This window comes from Zootoca vivipara, chromosome Z, assembly GCF_963506605.1.
Source record: "Zootoca vivipara chromosome Z, rZooViv1.1, whole genome shotgun sequence".
NCBI classification, from domain to species: domain Eukaryota; kingdom Metazoa; phylum Chordata; class Lepidosauria; order Squamata; family Lacertidae; genus Zootoca; species Zootoca vivipara.
The window spans coordinates 46,458,491-46,480,948 of record NC_083294.1 but is presented as its reverse complement, the minus strand read 5'-3'; the positions used below and the strand labels follow the sequence as shown (position 1 = coordinate 46,480,948).

At 43.7% G+C, this 22,458-nt stretch overlaps 1 protein-coding gene across 3 annotated transcripts; it reads left to right on the top strand.

The window, feature by feature from the left end:
- Window positions 1–1,380: 1,380 nt before the first annotated feature.
- IL13RA1 (interleukin 13 receptor subunit alpha 1) lies at window positions 1,381–22,134 on the top strand. Of its 3 annotated transcripts, none has more exons than XM_035102028.2 (10): window positions 1,381–1,488; window positions 4,746–4,903; window positions 7,027–7,153; window positions 10,768–10,888; window positions 13,364–13,539; window positions 14,908–15,047; window positions 16,054–16,195; window positions 19,044–19,137; window positions 19,991–20,075; window positions 21,958–22,134. In XM_035102028.2, exons 1-10 carry the CDS (start codon window positions 1,434–1,436, stop codon window positions 22,036–22,038), a joined length of 1,179 nt encoding a protein of 392 aa, XP_034957919.1. In that variant the 5' UTR covers window positions 1,381–1,433; the 3' UTR covers window positions 22,039–22,134. The 3 variants fall into 3 exon arrangements, with proteins under 3 accessions (XP_034957919.1, XP_034957920.1, XP_060126461.1); XM_060270478.1 differs by lacking the exon at window positions 1,381–1,488 and adding an exon at window positions 1,643–3,160; XM_035102029.2 differs by lacking the exon at window positions 21,958–22,134 and having other exon boundaries at window positions 1,384–1,488; window positions 16,054–16,191; window positions 19,991–20,008.
- The last annotated feature ends 324 nt before the right edge of the window (window positions 22,135–22,458 follow it).

The following is a 22,458-nucleotide window of genomic DNA, read 5'->3' as shown; positions in this document are numbered from 1 at the left end:
CACATTCCCCGGAGGGCTTCCGCCTCGCCAAGCTCGGCTGGCCAAGCTCGGCAGGCGCGCGGGTGGCCTGTCTAAGGCCGGGCGGGATCCCTCAGCCCTGCTCATGCTCATGCGAAACACCCCCCCCAAAAAAATAAAGTAGCAGGAACCTTGGAGCGTTTGGCAGGGGGGAAATAGAAGAAAGAATTAAAAAACCGAGACAAAGGCATAGCCAGCGGCCTGGTCTCTTCATGGCCCGGCCGAGGAGGCCTGCCGCCCCACCGCCCGGAACCATAGATACCATAAAAACATAATAAGACATCCCCTGAAAATAAGACACCGTGTGTTTTTTTGAGGAAAAAAAGTTATAAGACGGTGTCTTAAAAAAGGGGAAACACGGGTATTTATAGGTTTATATATTTAGTCACAGGGATGAACCGGGGTGGGGGTGGGGAGGTGACAGAATAGGTCATGGGTCGGGACAGAGTGGGGGGAATCACAGGGATGAGCGGGGGGGGGAGGGAACAGAATAGGTCATGGGTTGGTACAGGGTGGGTGGAGTCACAGGGATGAGCCGGGGGGTGGGGGAGGAGGGGGCAAAATAGGTCATGGGTCAGAACAGGGGGGGGAGTCACAGGGATGAGCCACCGCAACGCGTGGCCGGGACAGCTAGTTTATATATAGATTATATAGATAGATTGCACCTATTTTAAAATGCCTATTTTAAATAGGCATTGCAACTGTTGCAATTGTTCTATTTTATATAAATGAGAAAAGTGCAGTAATGATTTTTTTTTATTAAAAAAAACCCCTCATCCTCACCTCTCTCTCTCTGTCTCTCTACATATAACTTAATGGACTTATGTCAGTCACAGCCATTCACTTGGGTTCTATTCTGATGGTAGCCTCAACACTGGGAAGGAAGGAAGGAAGGAAGGAAGGAAGGAAGGAAGGAAGGAAGGAAGGAAGGAAGGAAGGAAGGAAGGAAGGAAGGAAGGAAGGAAGGAAGGAAGGAAGGAAGGAAGGAAGGAAGGAAGGAAGGAAGGAAGGAAGGAAGGAAGGAAGGAATAAATCCCCCTGCACCTTCTTTGGGGCGCCCTCACTGACTGCACCTACGTCAGCCACTTTCACGCAAATGGGTCTCCTCTGAGTAGACCCAACAACAAGGGCTGTGACCCATCTGGTCCCACGACTCTGGAGAGCCAGCCAGAGAGCGAGCCCTCTGCCCATGCTCAGGGGCCGGAGAGGAGAGAGGCGTTTCTGGCGGCGGTGAGCCTCCCACTTTCCCCTCCTCCTTCCCTGGCCTCCTCCCTCCGCCAGGCGGGGCCAAGGCCTCGAGGAGGAGGAGGAGGAGGAGGAGGAGGAGGCGGTCCCGGCCGGCAGCTCTTCCCGGCAGCGCCCGCCCCCGCCGCCACTCGAGCCTCGGGGATGTGAGGGAGCTGCTGGTCGCCGAGATGGCCGCGCTGCTGCTGCTGCTGCTGGCCGTGGTGGCCGGGGGCGTGGGCGGAGGTGAGGCGGCGGGGAAGGGGCCGGGTGGGCCTCTGCGCCTCGAGAGTAAGGCCTGCTCGGACGAGGGTCCCTTGAGGGCGGGGGGGGGGGTGTCGATCCCTTAAGGTCGGAGGGAGAGAGAGAGAAACTCCTTCCTAGAAGTCAGGGAGGGTTTATAGTCAGAAGAGTGACTTGGGAGGAGGAGGAGGAAAGGGAGCACTGTTTCCTCAAAGTATTATCTCCTCTAAGTTGGAGAAGGAAGAAGTCTCTCGTTAAAATTGGTGCTCGGGTTTGTTTGGGTCGGAATTTATCTTATATTGATGTTACCTCGGTCAACTTTTAGGTCGTGATGGTCTTTTGGTGGTTAGATACGAATATGGTGTTCATAAACGCCTGCTTCCTCAGAAGCATGACAATGCTTGGTATCATTTGCTCCTTGCTGCTTACCTGAAGCTCATTGTGTTGAAGAAGAAAATCCCAGATCCCTTTCCCCATCCTTCCGTTTATTTACTTTGTACAGTATTTATAAAAGTATTGATGTGCTTCCACGTCATAAAATATCGGGGGTGCGTGTGTACAACATTAAAATATGAAACACCATTGAAAACAATACAGGCAATCATTCAAGTGATTGGCTAATTAAAAAAGAAAAAGTTAACATACAAAGGTCTTCAAGTCAACAGCAGCAAGGCTGTTCGATCTGTGGCCAGATTGCTGCCCAAATTGCAGCTCGCTGATCACTACTACACTTGGGGTACAGTAATCCCAAATGACTGTCATTTTCATAATTTCTTTTAGGTGCTTGGGAACAAAACTTGGCAAAGTTGCATGAACTTGACCTTAAACCAAATAAGGAACATTTTGGAAATGTTTAGGGAGGCTTAAGTAGACTTGGGTCCCGAAGGAGTAGCTGGATTACCTCTTCCTGCTCTATTAGTGTCCTATATAAGAGGACAATGGGTTTGATTTGTTTCCCTCCACCTTCCTAATTAAGTAGTGTTTCTTCTGTTCTGTTAGCACAGGAACAGTTTAAGCATGGTTTTCTTGACTCCTCCGTGCCCAGCCCAATATGGTATCAGAGCACAACTTTGTCTGCTGCTGAAGCTTTGTGCCTCTTCTCCTAGCAATGGTAATCTATCATTCTGAACAGGCACACTTCACCTCAGCAGCAACTGCCCATCTACTTTGCCCATCAGAGCCATCTTGTCTACCTGCCTGTCTGGCGGCATGATGGAGGAGCTGCCAGTTTTACTGATCAACCCTAGTGTCCCTTGCCTACGAACCTATGTGTGAGTGAAAAAGGATTGTTCTTTGCTATTTGTGAGGTGGCCTCTTTTCTATGTTTGTTGAGTATGTTACATGTGTGCCCGTATATTTTCTATTTGTTAAAAGGCAGGGACAGAAAGGAGTTGGCTGGCAGTCTGTTGCCCAGGGAAACTCAGGGTTGGCTTCGGTTGTTGACCCACAGATAGAATCCCTCCTGATGTATTTTCAGCAAGCAAAATAAATGCTAGTGCAGCAAGCTAACAAAAATACTATTGCGGGCTGCAGCAAGATGAAATCTAGTATTTATATGTATAGTGAGATGATTGTGACACCATGTACTTCATATTTGCAAGACAACAAGCTATTTGTAGAGCTACATTTGGTCAATGTGACTAGCCACCTGGAAGCCCTTGTAGGATGACCTCAGGTAAGACTACCAAAGGACCTGTTGATGCAGAACCCTTGCTTTGCATGGAATGCCTGCAATGTTCTGAGGCAGCAGGATGAGAGAATTTTCTTTTAAGTTAAGGGGACCCTTGGGATACCTTGCCCAAGAGGTCTCCGCTATCCTGGAGCTGCTAGTTTAGGGTTGTTGCAGAAGAAACTTCTCTTCAGGCACATGCAATGGGTTGAATCCTCTATTAATTAAAGATTAAAATGAAGCTTTAAAAATAGGTGCGTTGTCAAATGCCAGGGTGGTCAGTACCATTGATCTTGAATTACTTGTGCATTTAAGGTTATTTTTCTAAACTAGTTGGCTTGTTGCAAACATCTGGAAGGAGAAGCTAATATTTCTTTGTGATGCGTTCAAAGAGCTTGGTGCAACTTGAAAGTAATGAAGGACATTGATAGAGGAGCTTGGCAACATTCACTTATCCAAGGAATCTGGTACAGGGGCAGGTATATTATCACTACTTAGTCATCCTATGCTATCTTGTTCTTAACTTTTGTGATATAATACACCAGCTCTCAGTCTTTTGACCCACTTTTCTCCATGCCTAAGACTCCCCTATCAGATGTGTCCTTGCTGTACTGACAAGTTTCTGGCTGTTGTTTTCCTTTTTCAGACTATAGCTATAGGGCATTGGCAGAGCACACACTTTGCATATAGAGGACCCAAGGTCCAGTAGTAGTAGTAGTAAGGTAAAGGTAAAGGGACCATTAGGTCCAGTTGTGATTGACTCTGGGGTTGCAGTGTTCATCTCCTGTTATTGGCCGAGGGAGCCGGCGTACAGCTTCCAGGTCATGTGGCCAGCATGACAAAGCCGTTTCTGGTGAACCAGAGCAACACACGGAAACGCCGTTTACCTTCCCGCCGGAGTGGTACCTATTTATCTACTTGCACTTTGACGTGCTTTCAAACTGCTAGGTTGGTAGGAGCAGGGACCGAGCAACGGGAGCCATCACGGGGATTCGTACCGTTGACCTTCTGATCGGCAAGCCCTAGGCTCTGTGGTTTAACCCACAGCGCCACCCACGTCCCAGTAGTAGTAGTAGTAGTAGTAGTAATTTATTTATACCCCGCCCATCTGGCTGGGTTTCCCCAGCCACTCTGGATGACTCCCAACAGAATTAAAAGCACAACAAAACATCAAACATTAAAAAGCTCCCTAAACAGTTTCCAGCATCTACAGGTAGGGCTGGGAGAGAGTGCGATCTAAAGCCTGGGGGAGCCTTTGGCAGTTACAGGGTGTGCAGTATTGAGCTGTGGGGGTAATGATGCCTCTCAGATAATGCCCTACTTGCATGACATACATGCACAATAAGCTGATCACAGTGCATGGGACAGAATTCCAAGGGATGGCAAACCTTTGACAACTGCCTACATTGTGGTGATCCTTAAACTGTCAACCAAAGGCAGTAGCATTCCTTAGACCTCAAGGGCTGAAACTCTGTGGCAGTGGGTGTGCACCTGGCTGCATTTCCAGTTGCTGCTTGGATTCATCCTGAAAGTCAACAATTTAAAAGAATAGAAAGTGATGGTTCCCCCATTTCCCTTCCTTTTTTCATAGGAGTCGTGTTGGATCTGCCTCACCCAACTAACATCATATATACTATCAATGAAAATAACTGCCAGCTGAATGTGACATGGGCTCCTGTAAAAATAGAAGATGACTGCAATCTACGGTATGTAACTGCTATAACCACCAGTGGAGAGTGGGGCCAAAAGGTAAGCTTTCAGGGTCTTCTGATTCCAAGTCAGAAATTGCCCTGATGAATTATTACACATACAAGAATGGTGATGAAAAGTAGGGCTTTGGGAATTGAGAAGCAAATCAGTGATTTTAGACCAGGCTTGTGGGATCTAGAAATCTGATCTGTTTGAATTGATGGTGGCATGACACTAAAGCTCTGCCAAGGGGAGAGGGTCATCAATCAACCTCTTATGCTGCATTAAATACAGTATAGGCTAGCATGGGTGGTGATGTCCTGAGTGGTGTTCTCACGTGTGTGTGTGTGTGTGTGCTGGCAATCTCGGACAATCTGCAGGTCTACGAGACAGTCCTCCCCCACCCTGGGGAGTCTGCCAGGGCTAATTACCCCCAAATCAGCCCTGAATTACTGGCATGGCTGGGGTCCGATCATATGGGAGTCAGCCACTTCTCACCGCCGGAAACAGGAAGCCGGAGCTTTACATTTTAAAGGAAATGTCTGGGGTTTTTGGCTCAGGCTCCTTGGGCTTCTTGACCTCAGGCTGTACTGCACACCATGGCCACTGACAGCCCAATCTAGGGAAAGAGGTGCACGGGCTCTGTGGCCCTCCCACATGCCTCTTTCCCTAGCTTGGGCTGGCAGCGGCTCAGGCTGTCCTCTTTTTTGTTCTTCAAGATATGGCAACCCTAGTTCAAAGTGCTTTGCAAGCCCAGTGTTCAGTGCTTCCAGTACACCACAAGGGTTGCAAAACACTTAATGGTCAGCTGGTTTGGGGGCACCTGGGAAGCACCGCACAAAGGACCTTGAGGAGACTACATTATCAGTGCCTGTAAAGCCCCTTTCAGCCAAACCTTAACTGCCCCACATCCTGACATCATTCATAGAAGGTAGGTGTGGCTTGTTCAAAATGGCTTTGCAGACCAAATAGGGAAGACTGGTGGGCCAGATTCGCCTACAGGCCACAGGTTCCCCATATCTGGTGTCACTGACTTCTCTGCAACATGGTATCTTGCAAGTAATGCCAATGTTCTGCCTGTGGGGTTAGAGAGTTCTGATGGGTCATTTGCACATGCAAGTCAAGTGTGATCAAGTATTATGCCCAGCTTTTCCATGGCTTGGCTTCCAAAACAAAGCCGAAAACAAATGGTAAAGTTAGGCAGTCCAATAACAAAGATAGTAAAATCATCTAAATCAGGAGTATCCTGCATAGTGGACTACAACTGGCATCATTCCTGACCATTTTCCATACTGATAGGAGTTGCATTTGTGTGACTCCAGCAGTGTACCATTACCATCACAGTTATGGAGAGGCTTCTTTATAACTTCACGAACATTTAACTCTTTGGGCTGATTTCTGTGATTGGATTGTGTGCATTTCAAGTAAGATGTGGAAAACTAAACTAGAAAAGGCTAGTGAAAGCAGGAAAGGCACACGAGGGGAATACCACAATTCCTGCTGCCAATTAAATGATTCACAACACCTTCAGCCTAACGGGTGCTGTACAGAAATAAAAAATGCCAAGGCCTTGCCTACAGGCTCAAAATCTAAGAAGACAGTGAGGGAAAGGGGAATATTGTATGCTAGCAAGAAGGCAATAAAAGAGAATGCAATAATTAGCAAGAGTAGGAAAAGATTATGAAGATTTTGAAAAAGAGATCATAAATAGCACAAGGGAATAAAGGGTTAATAGGTGAGTGTTCCACAAATGGAATGTCAGGAGCATAGAGAGAAAGCAATGGAGACAGATAAAAAAATACAAATACAAAATAATAAATGGGGGAAAATATAGAAATGTAATTTGATTAAAGTGCAAATAAAGAAAACCAAGCAGAATAATTGAGACCAGAAATAGATGTAATCCTGTGTATGCCTCCACAAAAGTAAGCCTCAGTGACTTAAGTTACTTTGCTTTTTCCCAGGTGAGTGTGTTTAGAATTGCAGCCTTTGGCTTCCAAGCAAACTGCTACTAGTACAGTTGTACACATAGAGTGTTTTACTAGTAGAAGCCTAATATTTTTTATCCTATGGGATTGGGTTTAAACCTTACTTTGTTTGAGATTAGTAGTTTATATATATATATATATATATATATATATATATATATATATATATATGATTTCCCCTCCTTCCAAACATAGGAATGGAATGTTCAAAATTTCCGGACAGTATTCGTACCTCTGGGTAAAAAAGTCATTTTTGGAGTCGCCACTTCATGTGAAGGAAGGGGTGATGGAGATTATGTTAAAATCACTCTTTGTCAAAAGGGTAAGTTTTCAGACACTGCATTCTATAGATTTAAAAAATAATTTTTATCAAAGATGTTCTTGGTTTACAAAAGTGCATGCATGCATTGTCTCTTCAGATTTGTATTAGACATTTATTTATCAAAAATTGCACAAATATTTGTATCAACAAATCCATATTTGTGCTCCAAACCAGAAAGCTTTTTGAGATCCCCTGCCCAACTTGTGCACCCAGTGCTACATTTCCCTTAGTCCAATCCTCCCCAACCTGGTGGCCTCCAGATGCTTCATTCTACAACTCCCATCAGCTTAAACCAGTCAGGCTAATAAACAAATTGTGGGAAATGTAGTCCAATACATCTGGAGGCCATGAAGTTAAGAGATGTTGTCTTAGGCCTTTTCATTCTCAGCATGAGTTTACTCATTCTCAACCAGCCACAGAAGTATCATGTGCATTAGACATGCAGAGATTGGACATTGTTTGATAGCACACTTTAAACCCCTTCTGGTTGGCAGTGTTGCAAATAAACTGCAGGTTACATGCATGGTATGGAGAAAATATAGAATTGGGCGTGTTCCTCCCTTTCTCAATAGAACAGTCTGGGATTATTCAATTAAGTTGCATGATGGGAGGGGATGGTTGAGAACAGGGAAAAGGAAGTACTGTTCATACAGCACCTAAGTAAACTATGGAATTTGCTACTACTAGATGCAGTAGTAGCCACCAACTTAAAGGTAAAGGGACCCCGGGCGACTCTGGAGTTGCGGCACTCATCTCACTTTACTGGCCGAGGGAGCCAGCGTACAACTTCTGGGTCATGTGGCCAGCATGACTAAGATGCTTTTGGCAAACCAGAGCAGTGCACAGAAATGCCATTTACCTTCCCGCCGGAGCAGTACCTATTTATCTACTTGCACTTTGATGTGCTTTCGAACTGCTAGGTTGGCAGGAGCAGGGACCAAGCAACGGGAGCTCACCCCGTCGCGGGGATTCGAACCACCAACCTTCTGATCAGCAAGCCCTGAGCTCTGTGGTTTAGACCACAGCACCACCCGCGTACCAATTTAGATGCCTTTAAAAAAGGCTTAGACAAATTAATGGAAAATTAAGGCTTTCAGTAGTTGTCATGATGGCTGTGTATTACGTCAAGTAGGAATATCAGTTGCTGGGAAATATGAGCAGGAAAGTGCTTTGTGCTCAACCCACATGAGCTTTTTGCAAAGTTCCTCAAACATAGGAGTTTTCCCTGGCATGCTGATGCTTCCCTTTTGTTTCTCCGTTGCCCCATTTTGATCTTCATTTCAGTCAGTCATCCTGGGAGCCTGAGGGCTTTGCTTGGTGTGATGGTTAAGGCTAAAACATCCCAACACGTTTTCAGAATTGACAAAATGCTCTGAAATGCATGGAGTATCTGGGTCAATATTAAAGGAGAGAAAAATAACAGTGATCTCATTGTGGGAGTTAGTATAGACCCCCAAGCCAAACTGAGGACACAGATGATGCCTTCCTGGAACAGATAGCCAACCATTCAAAAGGAAGTGAGATAGTAGTAATGGGGGATTTCAACTATCCTGATATTTGTTGGATGTCAAACTCAGCCAAGAGCATAAGGTCGAACAGATTCCTCACTGGCCTTGCAGACATTTTCATTGTCCAAAAAGTAGGAGAAGCAACAAGAGGATCAGCCATTTTAGATCTGATCCTAACCAATAGTGATGACCTGGTTCGTGGGGTAGAAGTGGCAGCATAATTAGGTGGGAGTGATCATGCTCTTCTAGAGTTTTTTATACAGCGGAAAGGAGCAACCAAGCATACTAAGACTCAAATTCTAGACCTTAAGAAAGCCAACTTCAGAAAACTTAGGGAAACACTGTGTGAGATCCCATGGACAGCAATACTAAAAGGGAAGAGTGTTCATGATGGTTGGGAGTTTGTTAAAAGGGAGATATTAAAAGCACAACTTCAGGCAATACCAATGAGACGGAAACATGGAAGGTGCCTAAAGAAGCCAGGCTGGCTATCTAAAGAACTTTTAACTGAGTTAAGATTACTGAGTTAAGAATAATTGGCTAGTTTAGATGTATTTAAGTCTCCAGGGCCAGATGAACTACATCCAAGAGTATTAAAAGAACAGGCAGAGGTGATTTCCGAATCACCAGCACTAATCTTTGAGAATTCCTGGAGAACAGGCGAAGTCCCAGCAGACTGGAGGAGGGCAAATGTTGTCCCTATATTCAAAAAGGGGAAAAGAGAGGACCCAAACAATAACTGCCCAGTCAGCCTGACATCAATACCAGGAAAGATTCTAGAGCAGATCAGTAAGCAAACAGTCCGTGAGCACCTAGAAAGGAATGCTGTGATCACTAAAAGTCAGCATGGGTTTCTGAAAAATAGGTCATGTCAGACTAATCTGACCTCATTTTTTGACAGTGTCACAAGCCTGGTAAATGAAGGGAATGATGTGGATGTAGCATATCTTGATTTCAGCAAGGCCTTTGACAAGATGCCCCATGATATTCTTGTAAAGAAGCTAGTAAAATGTGGGCTAGACAATGCTACCATTCAATGGATTTGTAACTGGCTGACTGACCGAACCCAAAGGGTGCTCATCAATGGCTCCTCTTCATCCTGGAGAGAAGTGACTAGTGGGGTGCTACAGGGTTCTGCCTTGGGCCTAGTCTTATTCAACATCTTTATCAATGACTTGGATGATGGGCTTGAGGGCATCCTGAGCAAGTTTGCAGATGACACCAAATTGGGAGGGTGGCTAATACGCCAGAGGACAGGATCACACTTCCAAATGACCTTAACAGATTAGACAACTGGGCCAAAGCAAACAAGATGAATTTTAACAGGGAGAAATGTAAAGTATTACACTTGGGCAAAAAAAAAATGAAAGGCACAAATACAGGATGGCTGACACCTGGCTTGAGAGCAGTACATGTGAAAAGGATCTAGGAGTCTTGGTAGACCACAAACTTGACATGAGTCAACAGTGTGATGTAGCAGCTAAAAAAGCCAATGCAATTCTGGGCTGCATCAATAGGAGTATAGCGTCTAGATCAAGGGAAGTAATAGTACCACTGTATTCCGCTCTGGTCAGACCTCACCAGGAGTACTGTGTCCAGTTCTGGGCACCACAGTTCAAGAAGGATACTGACAAGCTGGAACGTGTCCAGAGGAGGGCAACCAAAATGGTCAAAGGCCTGGAAACGATGCCTTATGAGGAACGGCTTAGCGAGCTGGGTATGTTCAGCCTGAAGAAGAGAAGGTTAAGGGGTGATATGATAGCCATGTTCAAATATAATAAAGTATGCCATATAGAGGAGGGAGAAAGGTTGTTTTCTGTTGCTCCAGAGAAGCGGACACGAGCAATGAATTCAAACTACAAGAAATAAGATTCCACCTAAACATTAGGAAGAACTTCCTGACAGTAAGAGCTGTTCGACAGTGGAATTTGCTGCCAAGGAGTGTGGTGGAGTCTCCTTCTTTGGAGGTCTTTAAGCGGAGGCTTGACAGCCATCTGTCAGGAATGCTTTGATGGCGTTTCCTGCTTGGCAGGGGGTTGGACTGGATGGCCCTTGTGGTCTCTTCCAACTCTATGATTCTATGCTTCTGATGCTTTTGATTTCTAGGTACTGCAGGTACAGGAGCCACTAAAATCCGATGTATGTGGTACAATATGAAGTACATGATGTGCTCATGGCAGCGTGGAGAGAATGCAAGTCTTAACACAACCTACAAGTTGAATTACTGGTTTGTACTTAAATTTTTCTTTTTATTTCCATTGTGTAGGGAATTTGGGGACTCAACCCTCTCTCTTTCAGCGCATAGCTGTGAGGGATTTTAATCAAATATTCCTCAGTTTTGAAATCCCTTTGGGAAACATGATGAAAACTGTTTTGAATCATAAAATCATAAAATTGTAGAATTTGAAGGGACGCCAAGGGTCCTCTAACATAACCCCCTACAATGCAGGAATCTCAACTAAAGCATCCATGGCAGATGGCTATCCAACCTCTGCTTTCAAACCTCAAATTAAGGGGTGTCCACCACCTTTCAAGGTAGTCTGTTCCACTGTTGAACAGCTCATACTGTTGGAAAGTTCTTACTTCTCTTTTCTTGTAACTTGGTTTGAGTCCATTGGTTTAAATATTATCCTCCAGAGCAGGAGAAAATAAGCTTGCTCCATCTTCCATGTGACAACTCTCAAGATATTTGAAGATGGCTCTCATGTCTCCTCTCAGTTTCCTCTTTTACAGGCTAAACATACCCAGCTCCCTCAACCATTCCTCATAAGGGCTTGGTTTCCAGACCCTTGATCATCTTGGTTGCCCTCCTCTGTACACACTCCAGCTTGTCAATATCCATCTTAAACTGTGGCACCCAGAATTGGACACAGTATGCCAACTGTGGTCTGCCTAAGGCAGAATAGAGTGGTACTATTACTTCCCTTGACCTGGACACTATATTTATGTGGATGCAGCCTAGAATGGCATTAGCTTTTTTTGCTGCTGCATCACACTGTTGACTCATGTTAACTTTGTGGTCTACCAAGACCCCCTAGATCCTTCTCTCAGGGGTCTCCCAACTTATATTTGTGCATTTTGTTCTTCCTGTCTAAGTGGAAAACCTTACATTTGTCCATTTTGAAATTCATTTTGTTGGTATGGGCCCAGTTCTTCAATCTGTTAAGGTCACCTTGAATCCTGATTCTGTCTTCTGAGGCAATAGCTATTCCTCCCAGTTTGATGTTATCTGTAAATTGGATGAGTGTCACCTCCATTCCTTTGCCCAATTCATTTATAAAGGCATTGAATAACAGCAGGCCCAGGGCAGAGAACCCCACTGCATCCCACTTGTCACTTTTTCTAGGATGACACGGAATCATTAATGAGCACTCTTTAGGTTTGGTCAGTCAAGCCACCTAACAGTTGCCTTATCCAATCCACATTTTAGCAGCTTCTCTACAAGAATATCATGGAGAATTTGTCAAAAGCCTTACTGAAATCAAGATTTATTACATCCACAGCACTCCCCTAATTTACCAAGCTTGTAATTCTACCAGAAGAAGAAATAGATTCATCTGGCATGACTTGTTTTTGAGAAGGTCATGCTGGGTCTTAGTAATCACAGCATCCTTTTTCTAAGTGCTGGCAGACCAACCATTTAATTACCATTTCTAGGACTTTTCCTAGTACAGGTATCAATGTTACTGACTGGTCAGCAGTTACCTGGTTCTTTTTCCTTTTTTCCTTTTGAAGATGGGAAGAACATTGCCCCACCTCAAGTCCACAGGGACCTCACCTGTTCTCAAAGAATTCTCAAATATTATATACAGAAGTTCAGAGGCTCCTTTAGTACCCTTGGGTGCAACTCATCAAGCCATGGAGATTCGAATTCATTTAAAGGAGCTAGGTGTTCCCTTACCACCTCTTTTCCTATCTTGGACTGCAGCTCCCTCCTTGCATTGTTTATTCTGTTATCACCAGGTTAGGCACTGCTTTTCTTTTGGGTGAAGACAGGGGCAAAATAGGTGTCTGAGCAGTTCTGCCTTCTCAATAGTATTTCTCCATCTTCTCTATGCAGAGGACCTACTGCTTTCTTTTTCTTGCTCTTGTATTGAACATAGTGGAAGACACATTTATTACTTATTTTTAACCTCTTGTCCTGCAAGCCTTCTTTCTGCAACTTACCTGCTCCCCTGTAACTGTTGACTATTCTAGATACGCTTCCTTCTTGATTTCCCCTGTCTCAACTTACCTGTAAGCTCCTCATGCAGCCACACCAGACATCTTTTCTTTCTTGTTGGAATTGTCTGCATTTGAGCCTTCAATATTTCACCTTTAAGAAACTTCTAACTACCTTGGACTCCCTTCTCTTTGAGTATTTCTGACCATGGAATTTCACCCAGTAGCTCCCTAAGCTAATAATAATGTGCAAGAAAAAAATAAGTAATAAAGGCCAGGAAAAAAGGGACTTTCCCTTTTCAAGTAGATGGAGAGTGACTGGATACAGTGGCTGTTTTACAGCCTCCTTTTACCTTGAATATAAAGGTGGGGGAGGGGACTAGGTGGCACCAATAACAACCCCAAATCTAGGGCTACCACAAAGCAGCACTGCACTTCATCCTTGTTTTCTGCTGCCTTAATAGTATAGGAGTGCAAACATGTTCACCTGCCACCACCCTGACTTTTAAGTGTGCTGATGTTGCTTCCTCTTGCCCCCAAGGTATATTGATCAGGAAAGAGGAGGGCCATGCACACATTACACTAAAAAAGGTGATGACTTTCGATGCACTTTCGACACAAACCTTTATTGGCCTCCAGGACTCAGCATTTCTATCCAGGGCAATTCCAGAGACATTCAGCCTGTGTGTATAATGAATAAATTACCAGACGAATATGGTAAGTTTACAAGCTGCTTGCTTATCGGTCTGTTTCATGTTAAAAGGTTTGGGATTGGAAATGATGTTGCAGATTCTAATGGTCTTCTGACATATTTAAAATAGCCTCTTTTCCCCATTTAAAAGCCTTCTGAATGATGCTGTGGTGGCCATTATCCACCAGGAATTCCAACTACCGGTAGTAGATTGAGAAGAATTCTCCTTATCTTTAAGTCCTGATGGAACTTAGTGGTGGATACGATCTCTTAGTTGCATTGGGCTCAGGCTATCAATAAGTCATTGCCATTAACTCACATTGAGCCTGCAAAACAACTGGAAGTACAGGCAATAGAGCTCCTAGATGATGTTTCTTCCAGACTCGCATTTACTATGCCTTAACTCCCAGAACATGGCCCAAAGGCAGCACAATGCAGCAGCCTTGCTGAAGCTAAGCAGGTTTGGTTCTGGCGTGGCTGAGACTACTTAAGAAGCCACTGTATTCCACCTTGAGTCCCATGGAAGAAAGGTGGGATATAAATGTCAAAATATTGAACAGGCAACCAGGAGCTTTTTGGGGGGGGGGATTACCAGGAGCAGGGGTATCACCCCAAAGAAATGCAGGCTCCCTTGCCTCTGATTTGAGGAAGTTACTGGCATACTTCCACAGCAAACAAGTTGCCATCACATAATAGCCTTTTTCTGGCCCCCAAAATGGTCCCAGAGCATTCCCTGCATAATAGTTGCAGGGGTATTTTCACTGTGCATTCTCTTACTTCCAAAGGCAACGGGAGCTGTCAGTCAGGCAAACGGGTGGGAGAAGCTGCCATCAGTGAGGCATGAGAGACTGGGATCTAAACTGTATAGTGGATAGATTAACATGCAAAACAAACTTGTTTCCATAATGACCATGCCTCGTAGGTTTTTTCCTGACATCATGTTGTTCCTTGTGTAGTGGTTGCACCCCCACCCCTTTTTGCAAAGGAAAAATCGGCACAAAAAGTGTGGCCGTTACACAATAAAACACTGTAGTTGGAGGAAAGAGCTTGAGAGAAGGTATATGCAAGACCGCAATACTTGGATGAGTCTGGATGAGTAGAGGATATACTTACAATAGAACTCCCTGCAGGGAAAGGGCTCACCTATTTCTTCAGGTAAGGCTAGGAAGGACTCCAGGCTGAAACTCTGGAAAGCTGCTGTCAGACAAATATCAAGCTAGATGGACCCAATGGTTTGTAGTTTGTAGTACTCACTCTCTGGTACTAGGTGGGTGGCACCTCCTAGAGAATATTTGGAGTGTGTTTTCTTTTACAGCTAACAAATATGCCACCATTGAGTTAATGTTGTATTTAAAAAATATATAATTGTGTGTGTGTTTTCTTTTTGACTTCAGAATTTCTAGTAAAACCTGATCCTCCATTGATTGTAAATTCCAAAAGGAGCAATGAAGGAGTTATTCTACAGTGGACTGAACCGAGGGGTTTGAATGACATGTGCTATCAACTAGAAATTAATAACAAACTGGACTCAGAAGTAAGTTGCTCCAGTATCTACCATTTAATCTACTTTAGATAGCAGACTGGTGGCACCTTGAAAGCTAAGAGATTTCTTATATCACACACACACACACACACACACACACACACACACACACACACAAACAATTATATAATAATTGACACCTATACATCCAGTGCCAGGATATTTGTGCTATCCGTAGTACTGCTTTATGAGTGGTTGCTGTGCTTATTTTAAAACATCTAAGCTTCAAGTCTGTCAGTGTTTTTTAATTTCCTTCTCATGTAATTGGTTACATTGGTTACATTTCCCCCTCTACATTTGTGTGTGTGTGTGCGCGCGCGCGCAGCCACCAGTCTTCCCCAGGTGTGAATTCCTCAGATTCCTCTGTGGGGGCTTACCTCTGTGGGGGCTTGTCCGGGGGGGGGGGCTTGCCACCACTCCTCCCCATCTGTCTCAGCCCTGACAGCACCTTTGGTTACGCACATCTGGCATGTGCAACTCTCCTTCCTTTGGAGGGTGGGATTGGAACAAAAAAGTGGTAGTCACAGCCCTGCCCCCAGAGACCAGAGGGCCAATTAACACTTTGCAGGATGCCCTCCCACTTCCAGGTGGAGGGAATACTCACAGTTAAGGCCAGTGCTCCATTTTTAAGCTATCAAAGGCTCATTTTCAAGCTGCCTTTCTGTGAATAAGAGTTTGTTCAATTTCCTGGGCAGGAATCTGACACGTGGAAGGGAGCCAGAATATACATTCGCTGCCTCATAGGTAAACAGAGAATTCCTGTTTTATATTTTAAAGCAGTCCTGTCAGAAGTATCACATGTGAAATCCGTTTCAATCAAAAGCAATTCTTCAAAGCTCTTGTCTGTTTTAAATCTACATCAACCCATTTAGTGGGTTAGATGTGTTAGACTGTTGGTTTTCATTTTTGTATTATGTTGTGAGTTTATTTTTCATTAAAATAAAATAAACGATATCACCAATAGATTACAGAAACTAATTTTTCTTCTTCTTTGAAGATTTACAGGTTGCGTAACAATGTAACAATCACTCTCAAGAGTAAACAATACTACACTTTCCGGGTGAGAGCCAGGACTTCTAAGACCAACTGTAAGCACACACCTGATCCCTGGAGCGAGTGGAGCGAGGCAGTAGAAGTAGGTGAGAAGAAACTTTGTAAGACTCTTTGTAATGAACTGCTGAGCTGACTGTATGAACCAAATCAAAAGAACTAACTCTCTGCACAGATTTTATATTTATAGGTTACAAATAAATTATAATCTAGTAGAAGGTCAGTGCTTCACAGTGCATCACACTACTTTGCAAAACCCAAGTTTCTTTCATCCAGTACAACTTCAATTGCTGACATCTGGCAAAGCTGTGTGCAGACTTCCCAGGGCCTCCTCACTTGCATGCTCTTCCCCCCTCTGGCTTTACCACACACTGCCTCTTAGTTGGTCCCGTGCTAACACCAGAAACCGCTTGCATGTTGAGTAAAGAGAACCTAGAGCAGGGAAGGTCTGCTGGATAAATTTTAAAGGGTTTCTAGGCTGGGACTATCCCTCCCAGAAACACAAAAGAAAATACAAGTGAAATACAAATGTGCGTAGGGACAGCCTCAAAAATAAGGAGGAGGCTGTAAAGAACCATATCCAAATGTGCTGGAATGAACATTCAGTACATACAGTGTACCATAAAAGGTAAAAGGTAAAGGACCCCAACAGTTAAGTCCAGTCATGAACAACTCTGGGGTTGCGGCGCTTATCTCACTTTACTGGCCGAGGGAGCCGGCGTTTGTCCGCAGACAGCTTCCAGGTCATGTGGCCAGCATGACTAAGCCGCTTCTGGCAAACCATAGCAGTGCACAAAAACGCCGTTTATCTTCCCACCAGGGGGGTACCTATTTATCTACTTGCATTTTGACGTGCTTTCGGACGGCTAGGTTGGCAAGAGCAGGGACCGAGCAACGGGAGCTCACCCCGCTGCGGGGATTCGAACTGCTGACCTTCTGATCAGCAAGCCCTAGGCTCTGTGGTTTAGACCACAGCACCACCCACGTCCCTACCAGAAAATTCTTTTCATTTTAGCTAGGCCATAAACTCAAAAGAAAATAGAACCAACAAAATGATATAGAGTTTTAGGAAATTACTATTTTCTCCAACATTCCCTCCTTTTTCTGAAAGGAAGATAGTTCCAGATTCGTTTCAAGATAGTATCTTGTTTTGGCATAATATTTGTTACTCACACAGGAGAAAGTACTGATCCTACATAACAAGTACCATACTAATACAGTATGGGGGAAACTGTCAGACTCACACTCTACATATCTAATAGTGGCCTGTCAACAATGTGTAGTTGGTGGCAACTGTATCAGGGCTGAACAACATTGAATGACTTAGGTTGTTTATACCATCCTAAAAAGGATTTAATGAGTTTTGAATGTATAAGTTTGACTCTTTACTGTGGGCTCTTTGCGTTATCAAGAGAGAAGCCACAACTTGCTATGAGAGGACACCCAATTGAAAAACAAGATGGGTCTCCATAGACCCATGGGTTCATTCTCAGAGTTTCACCGCTTTGGTAATATTGCTTCAGGTAATTTTTATGGTTCTTCTCCTGTCTTCTTCAGGAATCAGGACGGCAAAGTTTGCAATTCAACAGTTACTGGAATACAAAAATGACGTTGGTATTTCATGAACATAAATAAATAATAGGGAATCAGGTTCTCTAGGCTTTTTCTTTTTTTTTGGTGGGAATGAATGCTCAAAAGTGTGCAGGTTACTAGCACTTGCACTCTGATACCTACTATCTTCCAAGCAGCTATTTGTAAAGGATTCAGCCATCTGGGCTTAGCAAATTGGGGCACCTTTCAATAACTGAAAGGAAATAAGATTCAAGAATTTCATAATCAGATACCACAACATGATCAGGCATGAATTATCATGGTCATTTATTTTACAAGAGCCATCAATATACAGAATCAAGTCATGTTTGAAGAAAGAAATATCATTAAGATATGGTGTGGCAGCGAATTGTGGAAGGAGACACACCTGTGTTTGTTACTTTTACAGGAGCTATTAATATATAAATCAAATCAGGGTTGGGGGGAATAAGGAAATGAATATTCATGAAAGTTTCATGGAGGAAAATTTTCAATAGATCTAAAATTATTTTAAATTTATTTTGCCTTTGGTTGGAAATATATATTGAATCTGGTTCCATTGAATAAACTTGCACAGCATAAGAAACAGCAAGGTTGGTTTTATAGAATTGAACTTTTCATTCTGAATAGTTAACACAATACATTGCTGCATCAGAAACAACAACATTTTATTCATGCTCATCTTCTAATAGAAAAACAAAAACGGACAAAGCAATGAAAGCATTTTTACATTTATTTTTTCAAGGCACAACTGCTACTTATTGTGAGAGCAAAACAACCCTCGATATCCATTGTTTTAAAACAACATGCTATGACAAGCAGGGCAGGAATTTGTTTCCACAGAAAAGAAGCAGCATTTTTTTCATTGTGCAGTTTTTGAGAACTTGGTCTCTGTCAAATGTTGGATGTTAATCCCAGCCAACATAGAGTTAATGAACAGCAAAAGTTTTCTTGTTGGCCTTTCAACACAAATACCAAAAGAAGAGCATTTCTTTTTTATAGATTTATGGTGAAAAGGTCAGGCAGGGAATGAGGAAAACAAACATCCTGGGCACTTACACCCCTTTGTGCTCACTCAACTTTTCAGGCAGGGAATGAGGTTTTAGCAAACAGCTTGGGAAAGAGATTATAATGGTAATTAAGATTATAATTTTCTCCATCAAGTTCCCCTTTTCTGAGGGGAGGCCAGAAATAGTGTTGGAAGGGAAATAGAAAATGAGATTAAAGGGTAATATTAATCATACAGATGAAATGAAATAGAAAGGAAAGCTACTCTGTTGCTATTATAGTTTTTTAAATTCCTAAATGAGAGTCAGATGCCTGACTACTTATTCTTTGTTTTTTCAGATGAGAGAGAATTTCCATTTTCTCTCCTTCTATACATTCTCCTTCCATTATGTGTGGCAGTCCTGACTATCATATTCCTCATACACCTGAAGAGGTAAGAGACTTATTAATGACTTATGTTGAATGTGTTGTGTATGGTATATCTATCTTCAAAAAAGCTCTGCTTTCAGTGTAAAAAAGGTTCATGCAATAGGGGGATGAAATAAGGGAGAATATGACCGTTCTGGCATGGTGCAGTTTTGTGTAAATTTATTATGATTATGATTTATATACTGCCTGCAAGGGTGACTTCCTACAGGGAGCCAGCCCCCATCATCCTAACATCCACCTCGCCAAGCACAGGGAGCAGCAGTGAGTCTGAAACAGCCAGGGGGGAGGGGAAAGACTCGGAGGAAGAGAGAAGCCAATGTGAGGAACGATGGAAAGGCTCAGGGGAGGAGAGATGAAGGCAAGGGCTCAAGGATGCTGGAGAGCCCGTCCATCGCCTGGACAGGGAGGAGGCTGAGAGGGCGCAAGAGTTAAGGAGAGCACCGTGACGCAGGTCAAGGGGGAGGCGTTTTGGGGAGCCCCGACTACTTTGCTGACGTAGGAGCAGACATACGCCATTGCCGGATTCTGGTTCGGACTGAGAGGTCATGTTTTAAGCTGGCTTTGCACAATAAAAGTCTTTAAAGACAAACTAGACTCAAGCGGAGTTACTCTAGAGTAGCCACGACGACCCTCTGACACTGCCCTTCATCATATCATCTCAGGGTGGTTTCCAGAACTAAATACAGGATAAAAACAAGTAAATAATTAAAACAAAACCCCTTCTTCCCACAGAGACATTTAAAAGGCTATAGAATATTAATTAAATCCTGAAAACAATTCTGAGATACCGTTGAATGAGTTAAACAAAATTTGGTATCTAGAACCCCTTAATTCTTTTCTTTTTTAATGTACTGAAGGATTAAGATGTTGATTCTTCCTACAATTCCTGAGCCTGGAAAGTTTCTGAAACAAATGTTTGAAGACCACATTGAAGACCTTCAAGTGAGTACTGGCCACTCAATCCTAGTCTATCCAAGGCCAACCTAGTGTGTGAGTTAAAGAAGCACAAGCTCAGAATGACACACACACTTTTAATGGTGTGGCAGATGGTTCTAGTTTCTCCTTGAAATAACTTAATCAGAGTTGCCCATAAGGAAGATTTATAGTACTTAAAATGAATTGGGCAACAGATTACTTTCTGAAGTAATCTGTGTTTTATTTCATTTCATTTCTGTGTTGCCTTTTTCTCCCTCCTAAAAAAAGACAACCATTTGATTCATTACATCAGTGTTTCTCAACCTTTTCCCGACCATGGCCCCCTTCCAACATTGTTTCCTTCTCGTGCCACCCCCCCCCCCGGATGTAGCTGCCCCCCAAATCAATACTGTACAAATAAATACAAATAAGAGGTTCTGCCACCACTAACAAAAATCCTGGCTATGCCCATGCCCCCCCTCGCCCATCCTACAAGTAGAAAGGTATCTATTTAAATGTTTCGTTTGTAAATAGAACATATTTATAATTTTTATAGTTTATTAAAAATACAATTACATAAAACAATAGGAACATAACGAAATATTGTTGAAGAAGAAAAACATAGAATTATAGAGCTGGAAGGGACACCAAAGGTCATCTTCCTAGTGCAGCCCCCTGCAATGTAGAAAACTCAGCTAAAGTATCCATGACAGATGGCCATCCAACCTCTGCTTAGAAACCTCCAAGGAAGGAGAGTCCAGAACCTCCCGAGGGAGATCCATCTTCCATGTTTTATAAAAATAGTAAACAACACATGTGGCCCCAGTCATTTGACACAGAGGGGGAAACCTACAGATACAGTCAAAAATGCACACAAGAAGTTCTGTATATATGGGAAGATTTTAAAAAGCAAGTGGTTCTCACTGGCCTGGTACAAAAAGACAGTCGTAACTCGGAAGTCGAATGGAATCCGTTATGGAAGTCTGTTTGACTTCCAAAATGTTTGGAAACCAAGGCACGGCTTCTGATTGGCTGCAGGAACCTTCTGCAGCCAATCACAAGGTGCATCGGACGTTCAGATTCCAAAGAACATTCGGAAACTGGAACACTCACTTCCGGGTTTACGGCATTCAGGAGCTAAAATGTTCGACTCAGTCGCAAAGCATTCATCAACCAAGGTATGAGTGTAGCCCTGGCTGTCTAGATAAAACACTATAGCCCCACACACCCTTACCTGGGAATAAGGCCCACTGAACTCAGTGTGCCTTTCTTTTGAGTAGACACTTACGGTAGTTATTTACTAGATGAAAGTCAGCAGCACCAGACAACCCCACTTGGCTAGACGCTGGGTGGCTTGCAGAGTCAGGCCGACGCTGCTGACGGTTCCTGCACCCCTCGGCAACATCCAAAGGCGGCCATAAGCAGCTCTTATGGTGGCAGCCATAAGCAGCTCTGGCTCACCCAGCCCTACCCATTGGCACCAAACCACCACACTTACCTGACCTGGGGGTTCTGGATCATGGGCTCTACATGTAGAAATGGGAGCCTCAGCAATCGCTCTCCCACTGGAAACAAACCAGGACTGCTCCAAGAAAACACACATGGCAAAAAATGAGTGCTAGGTCCTGGTAGACTGCCCCCTTACCCACTTCTGATTGGCCAAGCAGATAGCCAGCCAATCAGGATTTTAAACAAACAATAATAATGATTCTTCCCCCCCCCCCATCATTTCTCACTTCCCTCTGTGCCCCCCTGGCCTAGTGCTGTGACCACCACCACCCCATTTACATGATTTTCACCTGTGACCCCCTTGGAATATCCTGGGGTCCTCAGGGGGCCATATGGCCCCCAGTTGGGAAACACTGCATTACATTGTTTTTAGAGACTGCTATTTCTCTTTTGTCTCCAGAAACCTCCCCCCGAAGACCCAATCAAGGATGAGCAAACCCATTTGTTGGTATTCATACAGCCTTCTTGTAATGAGAACTGAGGAAATGAGGGGACGGTCTACATCAGATGACTCTTGAATGTAAACCAGAGGTTTTGGGGGGCAGGGACTTCTAGCTGCTGGAGAATGAATCTCTTGGCAATGTAGGAACAACAACCAGGCAACAGGAATCAAATGGCCTTCCTCACCTGGCGATGTTTTCAACCGAAAATTGTGAAGATAAAATCTTACACTGGCATTTGTGAAGCAGCTTTAGTTCTGGAGGACTACTTCTTTCTATCAGGTGTTTTGATTTGTTTTTTGCTTTTTTTTTGACACTTGAACAGCAGGAATGTTCACAACAAATCTTGCAAAGCTTGTCTTTTTGTCTAGTCAAACTTTGTTCTAGTGAGCTTCTCCAAGCTAAACCAAAAACTACTTATGTCCCTTCCACTGTGGCTAGGAGAGAACTTAGTGGAATGC

Bases quoted from the DNA above. Each gene is read 5' to 3' on its own strand.
- IL13RA1 (XM_035102028.2), top strand. From the start codon at position 1,434: ATGGCCGCGCTGCTGCTGCTGCTGCTGGCCGTGGTGGCCGGGGGCGTG. The intron at 1,489-4,745 runs GTGAGGCGGCGG...CTTTTTTCATAG, and splicing joins GGCCGGGGGCGTGGGCGGAG to GAGTCGTGTTGGATCTGCCT. The intron at 7,154-10,767 runs GTAAGTTTTCAG...TTTGATTTCTAG, and splicing joins AATCACTCTTTGTCAAAAGG to GTACTGCAGGTACAGGAGCC.